This window comes from Oncorhynchus clarkii, chromosome 1 (assembly GCF_045791955.1).
Source record: "Oncorhynchus clarkii lewisi isolate Uvic-CL-2024 chromosome 1, UVic_Ocla_1.0, whole genome shotgun sequence".
Lineage (NCBI taxonomy): Eukaryota > Metazoa > Chordata > Actinopteri > Salmoniformes > Salmonidae > Oncorhynchus > Oncorhynchus clarkii.
This window is the reverse complement of record NC_092147.1, coordinates 41,980,552-41,997,288: the sequence shown is the minus strand read 5'-3', so window position 1 is coordinate 41,997,288 and position 16,737 is coordinate 41,980,552. Positions and strand designations below refer to the sequence as shown.

Below are 16,737 nucleotides of genomic sequence, written 5' to 3'. Positions count from 1 at the left end.
TCTCACAGACCTGTAACTTCTTCTTTAAGAGGCTCCTCTGTCCTCTGTATTAATGGCACCTGTTTGAACTTGTTATCAGTATAAAAGACACCTGTCCACGACCACGAACAGTCACACTCCAAACTCCACTATGGCCAAGACCAAAGAGCTTTCAAAGGACACCAGAAACAAAATTGTAGACCTGCACCAGGCTGGGAAGACAGCTTGGTTTGAAGAAATCAACTGTGGGACCAATTATTAGGAAAGGGAAGACATACAAGATCACTGATAATCTCCCTCGATCTGGGACTCCACGCAAGATCTCACCCCGTGGGGTCAAAATGATCACAAGAACGGTGAGCAAAAATCCCAGAACCACACGGGGGGACCTAGTGAATGACCTGCAGGGAGCTGGGACCAAAGTAACAAAGCCTACCATCAGCAAGGGCATTGAAGATGAAACGTGGCTGGGTCTTTCAGCATGACAATGATCCCAAACACACCGTCCGGGCAACGAAGGAGTGGCTTCGTAAGAAGCATTTCAAGGTCCTGGAGTGGCCTAGCCAGTCTCTAGATCTCAACCCCATAGAAAATCTTTGGAGGGAGTTGAAAGTCCGTGTTGCCCAGCAACATCCCCAAAACATCACTGATATAGAGGAGATCTGCATGGAGGAATGGGCCACAATACCAGCAACAGTGTGTGAAAACCTTGTGAAGACTTACAGAAAACATTTGACCTCTGTCTTTGCCAACAAAGGGTATATAACAAAGTATTGAGATAAACTTTTGTTATTGACCAAATACTTATTTTCCACCATCATTTGCAAATAAATTCATTAAAAACCCTACAATGTGATTTTCTGGATTTTTTTTCCTCATTTTGTTTGTCATAGTTGAAGTGTACCTATGATGAAAATTACAGGCCTCTCATCTTTTTAAGTGGGAGAACTTGCACAATTGGTGGCTGACTAAATACGTTTTTGCCCCACTGTGTATAGTATGATAAATACAGCACTATAGAGATGTAGGCTTTGTAGCCAGGAGCTTTTGCAGGCATCTAGACAAGGGCCCCGGTCTATACTGATTACAATGTTGACATCACAGCTCTAACAGAAACCACAGACCACCACTTTGGAGTGCAAGCTGTGCAAATGTGAGCTCTCATACTGTTATTTTGCACCCACCTGAAAAGCTACAGTACCACTGCAAATACACATTTTATATACACTGCTCAAAAAAATAAAGGGAACACTTAAACAACACAATGCAACTCCAAGTCAATCACACTTCTGTGAAATCAAACTGTCCACTTAGGAAGCAACACTGATTGACAATACATTTCACATGCTGTTGTGCGAATGGAATTGACAACGGGTGGAAATTATAGGCAATTAGCAAGACACCCTCAATAATGGAGTGGTTCTGCAGGTGGTGACCACAGACCACTTCTCAGTTCCTATGCTTCCTGGCTGATGTTTTGTTCACTTTTGAATGCTGGCGGTGCTTTCACTCTAGTGGTAGCATGAGACGGAGTCTACAACCCACACAAGTGGCTCAGGTAGTGCAGCTCATCCAGGATGGCACATCAATGCGAGCTGTGGCAAGAAGGTTTGCTGTGTCTGTCAGCGTAATGTCCAGAGCATGGAGGCGCTACCAGGAGACAGGCCAGTACATCAGGAGACGTGGAGGAGGCCGTAGGAGGGCAACAACCCAGCAGCAGGACCGATACCTCCGCCTTTGTGCAAGGAGGAGCAGGAGGAGCACTGCCAGAGCCCTGCAAAATGACCTCCAGCAGGCCACAAATGTGCATGTGTCTGCTCAAACGGTCAGAAACACACTCCATGAGGGTGGTATGAGGGCCCGACGTCCACAGGTGAGGGTTGTGCTTATACAGCCCAACACCATGCAGGACGTTTGGCATTTTTCAGAGAACACCAAGATTGGCAAATTCGCCACTGGCGCCTTGTGCTCTTCACAGATGAAAGCAGGTTCACACTGAGTACGTGACAGAATCTGGAGACGCCGTGGAGAACGTTCTGCTGCCTGCAGCATCCTCCAGCATGACCGGTTTGGCGGTGGGTCAGTCATGGTGTGGGGTGGCATTTCTTTGGGGGGCCGCACAGCCCTCCATGTGCTCGCCAGATGTAGCCTGACTGCCATTAGGTACCGAGATGAGATCCGCAGACCCCTTGTGAGACCATATGCTGGAGCAGTTGGCCATGGGTTCCTCCTAATGCAAGACAATGCTAGACCTCATGTGGCTGGAGTGTGTCAGCAGTTCCTGCAAGAGGAAGGCATTGATGCTATGGACTGGCCCGTTCCCCAGACCTGAATCCAATTGAGCACATCTGGGACATCATGTCTCGCTCCATCCAACAACGCCACGTTGCACCACAGACTGTCCAGGAGTTGGCGGATGCTTTAGTCCAGGTCTGGGAGGAGATCCCTCAGGAGACCATCCGCCACCTCATCAGGAGCATGCCCAGGCGTTGTAGGGAGGTCATACAGGCACGTGGAGGCCACACACACTGCTGAGCCTCATTTTGACTTGTTTTAAGGACATTACATCAAAGTTGGATCAGCCTGTAGTGTGGTTTTCCACTTTAATTTTGAGTGTGACTCCAAATCCAGACCTCCATGGGTTGATAAATTTGATTTCCATTGAAAATGTTTGTGTGATATTGTCAGCACATTCAACTATGTAAAGAAAAAAGTATTTAATAAGAATATTTCATTCATTCAGATCTAGGATGTGTTATTTTAGTGTTCCCTTTTTTGAGCAGTGTATATATATATTCACATCCTTACACAATACAGTATGCAGTACTGAATTTCTGATATATTCAATTACTGTACTTTTACCAGATATGAAGATGATTAAAAAACATGCAAAATTGGGTCATTTAAAAAGCCTATTTGAAGAAAAATCATAACTACTGACTGTAGGATATATATATATTATCATTATATGCAATATAAATGTGAAGTTCCTGAAAAATACAGTAATTGATCATATGGGCTCCAAACTTGCTGTAGAAGATAACATTGGTTGCCACCTCTCACATGCAGTATAGATCAATCAATAACATTCATAATGACTAGAACATTCTTGCATTCATAAGGTGTTACATTCAAAGTTGTCCTCTGAACATTTGGCCTAACAGTAATGTGCCAGTTAGAGGTGTCAATGTAAGCATGTTGATATTGCTTGGAGTGTCATCCCTGTACTGATGAGCTCCTCTCATCATAACCTGCCTCCTCTGATCTAGCCTATCCCTCCATTTCTCTCCATCCATCCTCTCACATCCCTTCATCTATTCTCTCTATCTCCTCTCTGATTCCTGCATCCCACCCTCTCTCATCCCTTCATCTCCAACCTCTATCCGAACTTCTCTCCTCCCTCCATCCCACCCTCTCTGATCCCTCCAATGCACTCCCTCTCCTCCCTCCATCCCATCCTCATTATTGTCTGTTGTCGAGAGGAGTGCCTCTTCTTTCCCTCTGTGTATTTGTGGGGCTGCAGGCGCGGCATAGCGCGCCGGCTTCTCCCTATTGGACACCTAGCTAGCGCATCTTGTAGTCGTGGGAGATGGCTGCCTCGCATATCTGTCCTTTGAAATCCAGCTCAAAGGTGAAGTCCAAGTCACGCTGTGTGTGAGAGAGAGAGAGAGAGAGAGAGAGAGGTAATTCACCAGGGGAATAAAAGAGAGCGAAATCTAAGTGAGTGTTCAATCAGGAGTGGGGCACTGACGCTGTTGCTATCCTCATCTGCTGTTTGGTCTGGGAGTGATTAGTGCTCTCTCTCCTTTGACCTCTATCAAAAAGATGATGATTGAAGTCAAACAAGCAGTCTATTGTGGAGAGGTAGTAGTGGAATTGGGTTTCTTTCTAGCCATATAATGTTGGTTTAAATGCCTCGCCTGCCTGAAATGACTTGATTTGACCTTATGACTTTATTTTGTTAGACAAGTACAAATGTATGTATGACCTCTACCTGTGTCTGTAGTTATCATACAGTAGGTAGGGGCCAGGGGCCTCATTTATCAAAGGTGCGTGTGCACGAAATAAACTCGACCTTGCATGCGCCAGTCTTCCCGCAAAGGTTAGTATTTATACATTTTGAACTTGATGGGAAAAGTGTGCATCTCCACGTACAGCTCAGACCATGCGTACACATAACTTCTAATGGTTGGACAACTGTATTGGGGGGAATTGTGTTTTACGCACACTGGTAGGCTAATAAGAACATTCAAACGTAATGATGCATTTGCCGTTGGTAAGGAGATCACACAGCAGCATGTAGGTAGCCTTATGTTTCTTCATATTTTATTAAATAGGACTAAATCATAATCACATTGCAGGACATCTCCTTTTCTGACATGACCTGTTTATTCTCGCTACACAACACATATTAGGCTGCCATTCATCCTTCACTCATTCAACAGCCAAGCATGCTTGAAAGTAAATAGACTGGTACCCTATTTAAACTATTTGACAGTATGGGTAGGCTACAGTATTGGTGTGTGATAGGAGCGTGAAATCATAGCCTATTTCATCTCAAAGCCTATACCATGGCAGGAGAAATACAATCATCTATTGATCAACAAGTTATTGAAGAACAATTTTTATTTTGCATAGAAGTGTGGGCTGTAGCATTTACTTTACAATCGTTCGAATAGACAATCAATCTTGCAGAATGTGCGGCCAGTGTTTGGCACTTGCTATTGGGAGCATGCATTTTTCGTTTGACAAAGTCACTGCAAAATATTAAAACGTTCTATTCACACCTTTACAGAAATGTCATAAAATTTGCCGTTGTGTTTCTTTTCGAAACGGTCATGGCCCAGTTCCAACATTTCCAAATCATACAGTAAATTATGACGTTTCTGCTACCATAAAAGGTAAATAGAGGGCAATTTCTAGGCGGGGATGTAATGCTCATATATGCCAGAATTTAGTATGAAATGTATGCACGGTTGATAAATGAGGCCCCAGGACTCTGGTCCTTAGATGGGGCAGTTTACCGAACACTATTAAAACTATTCCTGCACTACAAAGCATTTTCAATGCAGATTCTCCATTGAACCTTGTTTTTTAGTCCAAGACTGGAAACCGCCCCTACAAGTGTCTCAAATTGAATGACTTTTTACTGGTCATAGATTCCAGAACACTCACTATGTTCTTCTCGTTGGGCTTCATGTTAATACTGCCAATGATCTCCTCGCCCCTCTTTACGGTCAGGTAGTCCTCCAGGTAGAAGACTGTCTGTTTCCAGTGTGTGAACGGAGCATCAGGGGCTGTAGGAAGACAGGCTTGCAGTTAGGGCCAAATCTGAACTTCAGATCTGAATGTTTAATTCATATTTTCACATAAATAATGCATTATTGTCAATGGGAGATTTGTTCAGAAACTCAAGTGAAGTGCGCAGAGTTCATTTGGCTCTTAGAGTGGACATGACCCCTGACCCTTAAAACCAAAACAATCATTAGCCAAAGTTTTGCCCCCCAACAAAAACTAACATAAATTTAACTTTTCACCTTTGACATTGGACCTCTGATGCACTTATTAGTCACGAAGACACAACTTTTGTAACATTAGACAACGTTTTTTTCTTTTCGTTTTTTTAATCTCTTGGTTCTGAAAAAATGTTACCCATGGTTCTGACTGTGAATATACGTGATTCACTATATGATCATCATGCTATTTACAAGCGTAGATACAGCACTGAGGATCGGTCATGCTAAAATTCTGGTTCAAATCAGGGTATCAAATGACATTGATATAATAGACAGATAAGAGGAATTGATTGACTTGACCCTCCCTACTGACGTTTGTCCTTGTCAATCTCCATTCTCCCACTACCTCGCCCACATGCATTCTGCTAGTTGAAGTGTGTGTGTGTTTGTGCATGTGTACAGTATGTGTGCTTGTGTGTATATGCTCATGTGGATCTTCCAGCAAGACAATGACCCCAAGCACACATCAAAATCCACAAAGAAATGGTTAATTGACCCCAAAATCAACATTTTACTATTGCCATCTCAGTTTCCGGACTTGAACCCCATTGAAAACCTGATGTTTGAATTGAAGAGGGAAGTCCATAAGAGCAGATGAAGGATATCGAGGATCTGTATGGAGGAATGATCTAAGATCCCTCCCAATGTGTTCTCCTCATAAAACATTTTAGAAAATGCCTCAGTGCGGTTATCCTCGCAAGGTGAGGTATTGGAATGCATTGAAAACAGGGGTGCCAATCATTTTGACCCCTATCTTTTTGAGAAAATAAAATATGACTTGTTAAACAAAATCTTTTTCTCTGATCAATTGTATTCTAAAATAATATAATAATAAAAAATGTTGGAGCCTAAAATATAGCTAAGTATTTGTAATATTATTTTGCTCAACTTTATCAACGGTGCCAATCATTTTGAACCTGACTGTACATGTGTGTTTGTATGGGTCTATAAACGATATGCGCGCATGCGTGTGTTTGTATTTGTGTGTCTCAGCTTCACTCCAGCTGCATACTGCTGATAGCCAATACCCCCGCCCAAAACAACGTACGCCCACCTGTGCCTGCGCTGTTAAACTACCGCTTGGCCAAGGCTCAAAGGTCAATACAACTTTAATCGAATTTCAGCCGGCTGTCCTGGGATAACTTTGTACCCCAGACTTTAAAGGCATGCCGTTTGAGGGCTCATGGATAAATTGAGTTGCTGATCATGCTGCATAAACACACAGATTATGAAAGCTGTACTCAGTGGGAACCTGAACGGAATAGATAAGGCTGTGTTTGTTATGATGGTTCAATGGGTGATATTTTCCAGCAGCATACAGCATATGTCCGAGTATCTCTGTGTGCTCTTTTTCCATGTGCTGTATATATTACCATTAGTGTATTACCATAAGTATTTATACAGTATATTCCTACTACCAGTCACTTTTCATCCATGTTTACATGTATAGTATATCCTACTACCAGTCACGTTTTATGTACAGTATAAACCCACCTCAACCACTCCAGTACCCCTGTACATTGAATAAGATACCTGTATATATTTGCATTCTCGTGTTTCTTCAATATATTGTACTTCTTGTGTTGCTCTATTATCTATATAATCACTGCAATGTTGGGAAAGATCTCTCAAGTAAGAATTTTACTGTACTGTTTTACACCTGCTGTATCCTGTGCACGTGGCGAATAAACTTGAAACTAGAAATACCTGTCCTACAGGAGAATATAGGAAATCAATGGCCATAGAGGACTTAGGCCTCCATGTGCGCATTTAGATGTGTATCAGAGGTTGAGTGAGGCTAGCCGGGTTTAGCATTGGCTCAGGGGATTTGGTTTGATGGACAGGCTCAAATCAATATAAGAAGAGCTGGAAGAGCTGTATATGATTGGAGGTCAAAAGTAAGACATTGTCCACTTTTAAGAGTGACAACACATGGTCATCTAGCCACTGCCTCTGCATAATGCAAGCCACAGAAAATCACAGTTTAAAGTCTCCTATTTGCATCACAAACTCTGATGAAGGCGAACTACTGTAGACATTATGCATATAATCACATAGGAGCGATTACGTCATACCACCACTAGAGGTCGCTCACTGACAAATCCAAACACGATTCTTGCCGAATGAACTCAGCTCATAACACAACTTCTCTGGATCATGCAAATCAACTGGGGACTCAAAGGTCTTCTAATTTCCAGTGGTATCAGTGTTTGCTGTTGTACTCCAGGCCTTTCTGACTCATCAAAGAGCTCATTAAAGGAGGGTCTTTGTCTGTGAATACAGATCGGGATGGAACCCACAGGGAGGATGGGAGGATGGTGGGCAGGGAGCAACAGGACTCTCCTAGCCTGTAATCTGCTGCTGCTGCTGCCAATTAAAAGGATGAAACCCTGGGTCTGTCAGGAGCTGGTCTGATAACGACACAGTGAACTGGAGAGATGCTAGTACTACAGTACAAAGAGTGCTAATGAATCAAAACAAATCAAACTTTATTTGTCACGTGCGCCGAATACCGTGAAATGCTTACTTACAAGCCCTTAACCAACAGTGCAGTTCAAGAAAGAGTTGGCGCTCTGGTACTAAAGTAAAAAAATATAAAAAAGTAACACAACAAAATAACAATAACGAGGTTATATACACAGGGTACCAAGTCAATGGTACAGGTTAGTCGAGGTAATTTGTACATGTAGGTAGGGGTGAAGTAACTATGCATAGATAATAAACAGCGAGTATCAGTAGTGTAAAAAACAAAGGGGGGGTCAATGTAATAGTCCGGGTGGCCATTTGATTAATTGTTCAGCAGTCTTATGACTCCTTGTTCAGCAGTCAGCAGACTCCTTGCTGTCCCCAGTCCACCTGGCCGTGCTGCTGCTCCAGTTTCAACTGTTCTGCCTGCGGCTATGGAATCCTGACCTGTTCACCGGACGTGCTACCTGTCCCAGACCTATTATAATTTGACCATGCTGGTCATTTATGAACATTTGAACATCTTGGCCATGTTCTGTTATAATCTCCACCCGGCACAGCCAGAAGAGGACTGGCCACCCCTCATAGCCTGGTTCCTCTCTCGCGTGCCATGCGGTAGCAGAGAGAATAGTCTATGACTTGGGCGACTGGAGTCTTTGACCATTTTTGGGGCTTTCCTCTGGCACCGCCTAGTATATATGGGATGGAACCCACAGGGAGGATGAGTTTGTTAATGAATATTTATATTGTGTGTTTTTAAGTTATCATTTCAGTTTTACTTGGCGTTATCACTGTTACACACAGGGAGCTTGGCCTCCCACATGAAAAAAATACTACAGTACTTACTATAGAATTCTATTGTATACTGTAGAATAATGCACTACACACTGTAGTATCCCTTGATCATGTATAGTATTTACTATAGAATGTTGTAGAATACCATAGTAAAAACTACAGCATTATTCACACAAAAAACACTGTAAATATTACTGTAAAAACACTGTAAATACATTACTGTAAATACTACAGTAATGTCCGCAAAAACACAACAGTCTGCAAAAACACTACAGTTTAACTATTGTAAATACTTCAGTATTTAATTTGCATATACAGTACCCTGCCCTTTGCCCTTCCCCATATCTCAGTTTGTGCCACCCATAAGTGAGAAACATACATGCCAAGTATAGATCATATTGTGTTCCATACAGGTTATAGAAAATAGTGGAGTGCTGAACTATCCATTCAGACCCCAGAATTACCTACCTACAAGTTGTGAACAATTTGTATTTTAGTATTTCTCCAGTACATTTCCTCAAGGAGAAAGACTCCACTTCTATGTCAAAGATAATTAAACAAAAACTCTACAGTAAATACTACAGTATACTATAATCCACAACAACACTATATTAATTACTATAGTATTTACTACAGTTCTTTTACTATAGTATTTCTACTATAGTTAACTGTAAAAAATACAGTATACTACGGTAAAACTACAGTATTCGCTGTAGTGTTTTTGCTGACTCTCGTCCGCAAAACCACTACAATGAATACTACAGTAAAATCAGCAAAAGCAGTACAGTAAATACTATAGTATTTATACCGTAGTATACTTAAGCAATAAGGCCTGAAGGGTTGTGGTATATGGCCAATATACCACGGCTAAGGGCTGTTCTTATGTACGACGCAACGCGGAGTGCCTGGATACAGCCCTTAGCCGTGGTATATTGGCCATATACCACAAACCCCTGAGGTGCCTTATTGCTATTATAAACTGGTTACCAACGTAATTAGAGCATTAAAAAAAATGTTTTGTCATACCCATGGTATACGGTCTGATATACCACGGCTTTCAACCAATCAGCGTTCAGGGATCAAAGCACCCAGTTCATAATATATTATAGAAGCCTGTGTGAAAAATCAGAGAGAGAGAGAGAGAGAGAACAAGACTGAGAAGAGAAAGAGAGTTGAGGACATACCGGTGGAGAAGCCAGTTTTCTTGTGACACTTGGTGAACTCAATGTTGAAGTAGGTGACCAGGGCATGGATGTAGTCGTTCCTCTGGATCTGAAGGCAGAAGGCTGAAGTGAAGGACAAGTCCTCAGTCTTCACTGTGTAGATATCCACCTCCTGTTGAAGAGAGAGAATAACCACACTGCTCTGTTACATCTACATCTAGCATTGTTAATGCTTATCACATACAGAATCCATAGTGATTGGGGTTCTGTACATGTACATGTACAGATGTAGGATTATATTTTTATCACTCTTTTGTTGCTGAGAATTTTGTGACTTACATAAATTCACTGAAAACCCGTACTAATCACAGTTATATAAACAGTCTTCCACTTTTCATGTACCCTCATTTGGACCAGCTAATAGCCTAACCACTGATCAAGCAAAATTATGTTGCTGCAGGATTTGTTTTGCTGCGAAAATACAGGTCAAATTAAGATTCTACATCGGTAGGCCTAACTCTTCCTCTGTGGGTGGCCATTAAGCAGTGTGCCATGGGAGGCTGGTCAAGTCTTACAGTAAGTATTGTAAGGAGATGAGAGGTGTGAGTGTGTCCAGGTGCAGGTCTTATATGCGTGTCATATGATCTATGTGGCGGTGCCTCTGAGCACTGTGTCCTGTATTATCCCGAGTCCCTTATTCTCTCTGTCAAGGTTGAAGCCTCTGCTTTCTGCTACTCTGCTCCAACCTCTCCCTTTGGGTTCAAGGTTCACGCAGCTGAAACCAAACCCCAGTACCCCCTCCCCCCAGAGGGACCAGCCAAGGAAACCCCACTATAGGGGGGAGAACGAGGAGAAGATGGGGTCATTTGGCTGGAGAACCAAGGCAGTAACTATTGTCAGGGTACTGTTGTACTGGTGTCCTGCTCCTTTATAGACCTCCCCTGGTTCATATCCCACATTTTAACAGGGTATCTGATGCCTCGTGATTCTGCAGTGAGAGGAGAGAGAGGAGAGCATATGGTAGTGGAACACAGCTCTCTGTTCTGGTGAGACCCACATAGTTGCAGTGGAAAAATAACTTTTATGTATTGCGCGATCAGCAGTAAAAAAACAAACAACAAAAGTGCGCAATACAAAGTCGCTCCCCTGCTATTTTTCCCTAACAAATCCCAGCTTCCATAAGAGTAAAAACGGTTTATTTTGGTCATGCACCACAAACTCCTGAAAGTCATATTTTTATAGTGCAGGACAACAATTAAATTCAGCTCTCTCTATCTCACTCACAGTAAAGGTAAAGTTCTGAACATGAGGCACTCATTTCATCTTTTTAACAGCCTAAACTCCTTTTTGCACACTGTCTGTGTACAAGATTAATGACACGATTCATCCTGTAATCCATTTAGAAGACATGCAACAGCTTGTGAGTGGGTTGTTATTTTCAAAGGGGTTTCATTTTACAGGCGCGAAGGACAAATAAGGCACCAGTGTCAAAATCTTGAATATAAAACACTGACTGTTTCAAAGATTATTTCCCTGCTTCCTCTTATTACAGTCGAATGGCTTTAGAACAATAGAAACACATTTTAGTTATGTAACATCTGAACTGAGAAAAGGGCAGAACAATCCAATCAATAAACGAGATAAGAAGGGCACCTCGGACAAACTACACAATTAGCGGTCTAGACATGGGAATAGTTGCATAGCATCATGCATGGAACAATCCCTGTACCTAGTAGTGAAGGATGGCCAGCATGTGAAGGATCACGTTACGGTAACATATGGTCTAGTTACAGCTGAGGTCATACAACTCTGAATTGTGATTGGTATGTGGATTGTTTACTGTCCCTTTACTGTAACCCAGTGATCACCAACCGTTCGATCGCGATCTCCATGGCTTTCCTAGTCAGTCAATCACCAAACAAAAAGCACCATTTGTTATTGTATTTGTACTTGATTCAGCTGCCTTGCGAGCCAGGTACTCGAAGTGTTCCCATTTTCAACAATTTAATGTCTGAAGGTACAAACTCCGCCTACCCGGCGGGCCCGGAGAGCAAATCAAGTGCAAATAGTCTACGGCTGACCAATGAGATCAAATCACTTTGTCTGCAGCTTCCACGAGCCCACAGCGAAGTTGATAGTCGACTCTAACGTGTGAGATTTGATTTCGAAACTTTAAAAACCATAACTAGAGAGAGACTGTCAACGAGGTCAGCAATATCTGCTGTTTTTATGATTGACTTCATGTTTAAGATTGTATTCAACACTGTCACTTTATTCAACACTTTTATAAGATATAAAACGCGCTCCCCATCCACTCGCGTTACAAAGTGTATCGATAGACTTGCGTTGTTATTAGCGACATGTGTCTTTCCAATATCGAGGAGGATTTCACGTTCCCTGGTCATACGAGTAACAACATGAATTTGTGCGTGAGTCAGAAATAACGTGTTCCTCGAACTTCGCCATCAGATGGAAGACGGTGTCCCTTTTGTGGTCAGTCAGAGGGAGGAAGAGCTGAGGGACGGTGAGAGGCAGCCTATCAGCTGCTCTCTTTCAATTTCAATTTAAGGGGCTTCTCACTCTCACACACACTCCATCTCCCTCCCACTTTCCATCCGCTGAGACTGACCATCACATATAGGCACCATCAGTCACCACTAAAATAAAAAAATACGCTAATGATTTACATTTATGCCTCACAAGAAGTAATACAACAAATGATCTATTACCAGTACATCACGTATTGAAATATACTTTTAAAATTGGTGTGAGGTTAATAACATTGGCAGGGCAATTCAAGTGTAGCCAATATGCAATTATAATGTATTCAGCCTATAGCCTACTGCAAACCTCATTGATACAGAATGTTTTTTAATAGGTTAATGTTGAATGAGTTTATGTTTTTAAAGTCATGTTTTTTTATTTATTCTGAGGGGTAGATGGTTATGTAAATCCCACTCTGCATGAGCCCAGAGACAACGCTGAGTCAGTGCTTTCTGATTAAACTGTAGGCTTTAACACTGCGGGGCCTCAACAAATCCTACCCACATATACAAATCAAATCACATTTTATTGGTCGGGTTCACAAATTTTGTAGATGTTATCGCAGGTGCAGTGAAATGTTTATGTTTCTAGCTCCAACAGTGCAGTAATATCTAACAATACACACAAATACAAAAATATCAGAACGAACCATGTCAGTCCGGAATATAAATACAATTCCAGTCAAATGTTTGAACACACCTACTAATTTTACTATTTTCTACATTGTAGAATAATAGTGAGGACATCAAAACTATGAAAAAACACATATGGAATCGTGTAGTAACCAAAAAACTGTTCAACAAAGCCAAATGATTTTATATTTGAGATTCTTTAAGTAGCTACCCTTTGCCTTGATGACAGCTTTGCACACTCCTGGCATTCTCTCAACCTGCTTCATGAGGTAGTCACCTGGAATGCATTTCATTTTTTTCATCACCTTTATTTAACCAGGTAGGCTAGTTAAGAAGTTCTCATTTGCAACTGCGACCTGGCCAAGATAAAGCATAGCAATTCGACACATACAACAACACAGAGTTACACATGGAATAAACAAAACATAGTCAATAATACAGTAGAACAAAATATAACAAAAAGTCTATATACAGTGAGTGTAAATGAGGTAAGATTAGGGAGTTAAGGCAATAAATAGGTCATGGTGGCGAAGTAATTACAATATAGCAATTTAAACACTGGAATGGTAGATGTGCAGATGTACAGATTAACAGGTGTGTCTTGTTAAAAGTTCATTTGTGGAATTTCTTTCCTTCATAATGCGTTTCAGCCAATCTGTTGTGTTGTGACAATGTAGGGTTGGTATGCAGAAGATAGCCCTATTTGGTAAATGACCAAGTCCATATTATGAAAATAACAGCTCAAATAAGCGACAGTGCATCATTACTTTAAGACATAAAGGTCAGTCAATCTTTCTTCAAGTGCAGTCACAAAAAACAGCTCAAATAAGTAAAGAGAAATGTTACTTTAAGACATGAAGGTCAGTCAATACAGAACATTTAAAAAACTTGAACGTTTCTTCAAATGCAGTCGCAAAAACCATCAAGAGCTATGATGAAACTGGCTCTCATGAGGACCCCACAGGAAATGAAGACCCAGAGTTACCTCTGCTGCAGAGGATAAGTTCATTAGAGTTAACTGCACCTCAGATTGCAGCCCAAATAAATGCTTCACAGAGTTCAAGTAATAGACACAGCTCAACATCAACTGTTCAGAGGAGACTACGTGAATCAGGCCTTCATGGTTGAATTGCTGCAAAGAAACCACTACTAGGACACCAATAAGAAGAAGAGACTTGCTTGGGCCAAAACATACAAGCAATGGACATTAGACTGTTGGAAATCTGTTCTATCATTTGTTTTTCAACAGGACAATGACCCAACACACAACTCCAGGCTGTGTAAGGGCTATTTGTCTAAGAAAGAGAGAGATGGAGTGCTGCATCAGATGACCTGGCCTCCACAATCACCCGACCTCAACCCAATTGAGATAGTTTGAGATGAGTTGGACCGCAGAGTGAAGGAAAAGCAGCCAACAAGTGCTCAGCATATGTGGGAACTCCTTCAAGACTGTTGGCAAAGCATTCCTCATGAAGCTGGTTGAGAGAATGACAAGAATGTGCAAAGCTGTCATCAAGGCAAAGGGTGGCTACTTTGAAGAATCTAATATCTAAAATATATTTGGATTAGTTAAACACTTTTTTTGCTTACTACATGAGTATATGTGTTATTTCATAGTTTTGATGTCTTCACTATTATTATACAATGTAGAATATATTAAAAATAAAGAAAAACCCTTGAATGAGTACAGTTGAATTCGGAAGTTTACATACACTTAGGTTGGAGTTATTAAAACTAGTTTTTCAACCAAATTTCTTGTTAACATACTATAGTTTTGGCAAGTCAGTTAGGACATCTACTTTGCGCATGACACAAGTAATTTTTCCAAATATTGTTAATAGACAGATTATTTCACTTATAATTCACTGTGTCTTTAACTCCAGTGGGTCAGAAGTTTACATACACTAAGTTGACTCTACCTTTAAACAGCTTGGAAAATTCCAGAAAATTATGTCATGGCTATAGAAGCTTCTGATAGGCTAATTGACATCATTTGAGTCAATTGGAGGTGACTGTGAATGTATTTCAAGGCTTACCTTCAAACTCAGTGCCTCTTTGCTTGACATCATGGGAAAATAAAAAGAAATCAGCCAAGACCTCAGAAAAAAACATTGTAGACCTCCACAAGTCTGGTTCATCCTTGGGAGCAATTTCTAAACGCCTGAAGGTACCACGTTCATCTGTACAAACAATAGCACGCAAGTATAAACACCATGTGACCACGCAGCCATCATACCTCTCAAGAAAGAGACGCGTTCTGTCTCCTAGAGATGAACGTACTTTGGTGTGAAAAGTGTAAATGAATCCCAGAACAACAGCAAAGGACCTTGATGCTGGAGAAAACAGGTACAAAAGTATCTATATACACAGTAAAATGAGTCCTATATCGACATAACCTGAAACCAGCAAGGAAGAAGCCACTGCTCCAAAACCGCCATAAAAAAGCCAGACTACGGTTTGCAACTGCACATGGGGACAAAGATCATACTTTTTGGAGAAATGTCCTCTGGTCTGACGAAACGAAAATATAACTTTTTGGCCATAATGACCATCGTTATGTTTGGAGAAAAAATGGGGACGCTTGCAAGCTGAAGAACACCATCCCAACCGTGAAGCACGGGGGTGGCAGCATCATGTTGTGGGGGTACTTTTCTGCAGGAGGGACTGGTGCACTTCACAATATAGATAGCATCATGAGGATGTAAAATTATGTGGATATATTGAAGCAACATCTCAAGACATCAGTCAGGAAGTTAAAGCTTGGTCGCAAATGGGTCTTTCAAATGGACAATGACCCCAAGCATACTGCCAAAGATGTGGCAAAATGGCTTAAGGACAACAAAGTCAAGGAATTGGAGTGGCCATCACAAAGCCCTGATCTCAATCCTATAGAAACTTTGTAGGCAGAACTGAAAAAGTGTGTGCGAGCAAGGAGCTGCCTACAAACCTGACTCAGTTACACCAGCACTGTCAGGAGTAATGGGCCAAAATTCACCCGACTTATTGTGGGAAGCTTGTGGAAGACTATAGAAATGTTTGACCCAAATTAAACAATTTAAAGGCAATGCTACCAAATACTAATTGAGTGTATGTCAACTTCTTGCCCACTGGGAATGTGATGAAAGAAATAAAAGCTGAAATAAATAATTGTCTCTATTATTATTCTGACATATCACATTCTTAAAATAAAGTGGTGTTCCTAACTGACCTGTGACAGGGAATTTTTACGTGGATTAAATATCAGGAATTGTGAAAACTGAGTTTAAATGTATTTGGCTAATCTGTATGTAAACTTCCGACTTCAACTGTAGATGTGTCCAAACGTTTGACTGTTACTGTATGTATATGCATATAATAGTGTCTATGACAGTGTCATGACTGTCCTGTGAGGATCCAGATGGGTCGGATCAGCTTTGCAGTGGATGACCCCTCTCCTTCGTGGGGAGGGTGGGGGGTTGACAGTTCACACCCTGTTGTAAATCAAGGATTAGAACTTTTAAGCTATCTCCCTCTCCAAATTCACACAGAAATGTGCCTTTTATCCACAGATGTTTCCCGCCGGGGAATGGTCAGAGGCGACCAAAAGAATAATAATGTCATTTCGGTTGTTGTTTTGTGATGTCATTCAAAATGTTATTAAGG

The 16,737-nt window shown here is 41.4% G+C and overlaps 1 protein-coding gene across 3 annotated transcripts in view; it reads right to left on the bottom strand.

The window, feature by feature from the left end:
* Positions 1-3,526: 3,526 nt before the first annotated feature.
* The window catches only part of LOC139416256 (protein arginine N-methyltransferase 8-B), a 36,897-nt gene continuing 23,686 nt past the window's right edge, over positions 3,527-16,737 (bottom strand). For all 3 annotated transcript variants that reach the window (XM_071164713.1, XM_071164722.1, XM_071164704.1), the window contains exons 8-10: positions 9,941-10,091; positions 5,155-5,276; positions 3,527-3,627 (exon numbers count right to left, since the gene is read on the bottom strand). In XM_071164713.1, coding sequence (XP_071020814.1) covers positions 3,544-3,627; positions 5,155-5,276; positions 9,941-10,091 — 357 coding nt within the window. In that variant the 3' untranslated portion in view covers positions 3,527-3,543. The remainder of the gene's footprint in view (positions 3,628-5,154; positions 5,277-9,940; positions 10,092-16,737) is intronic.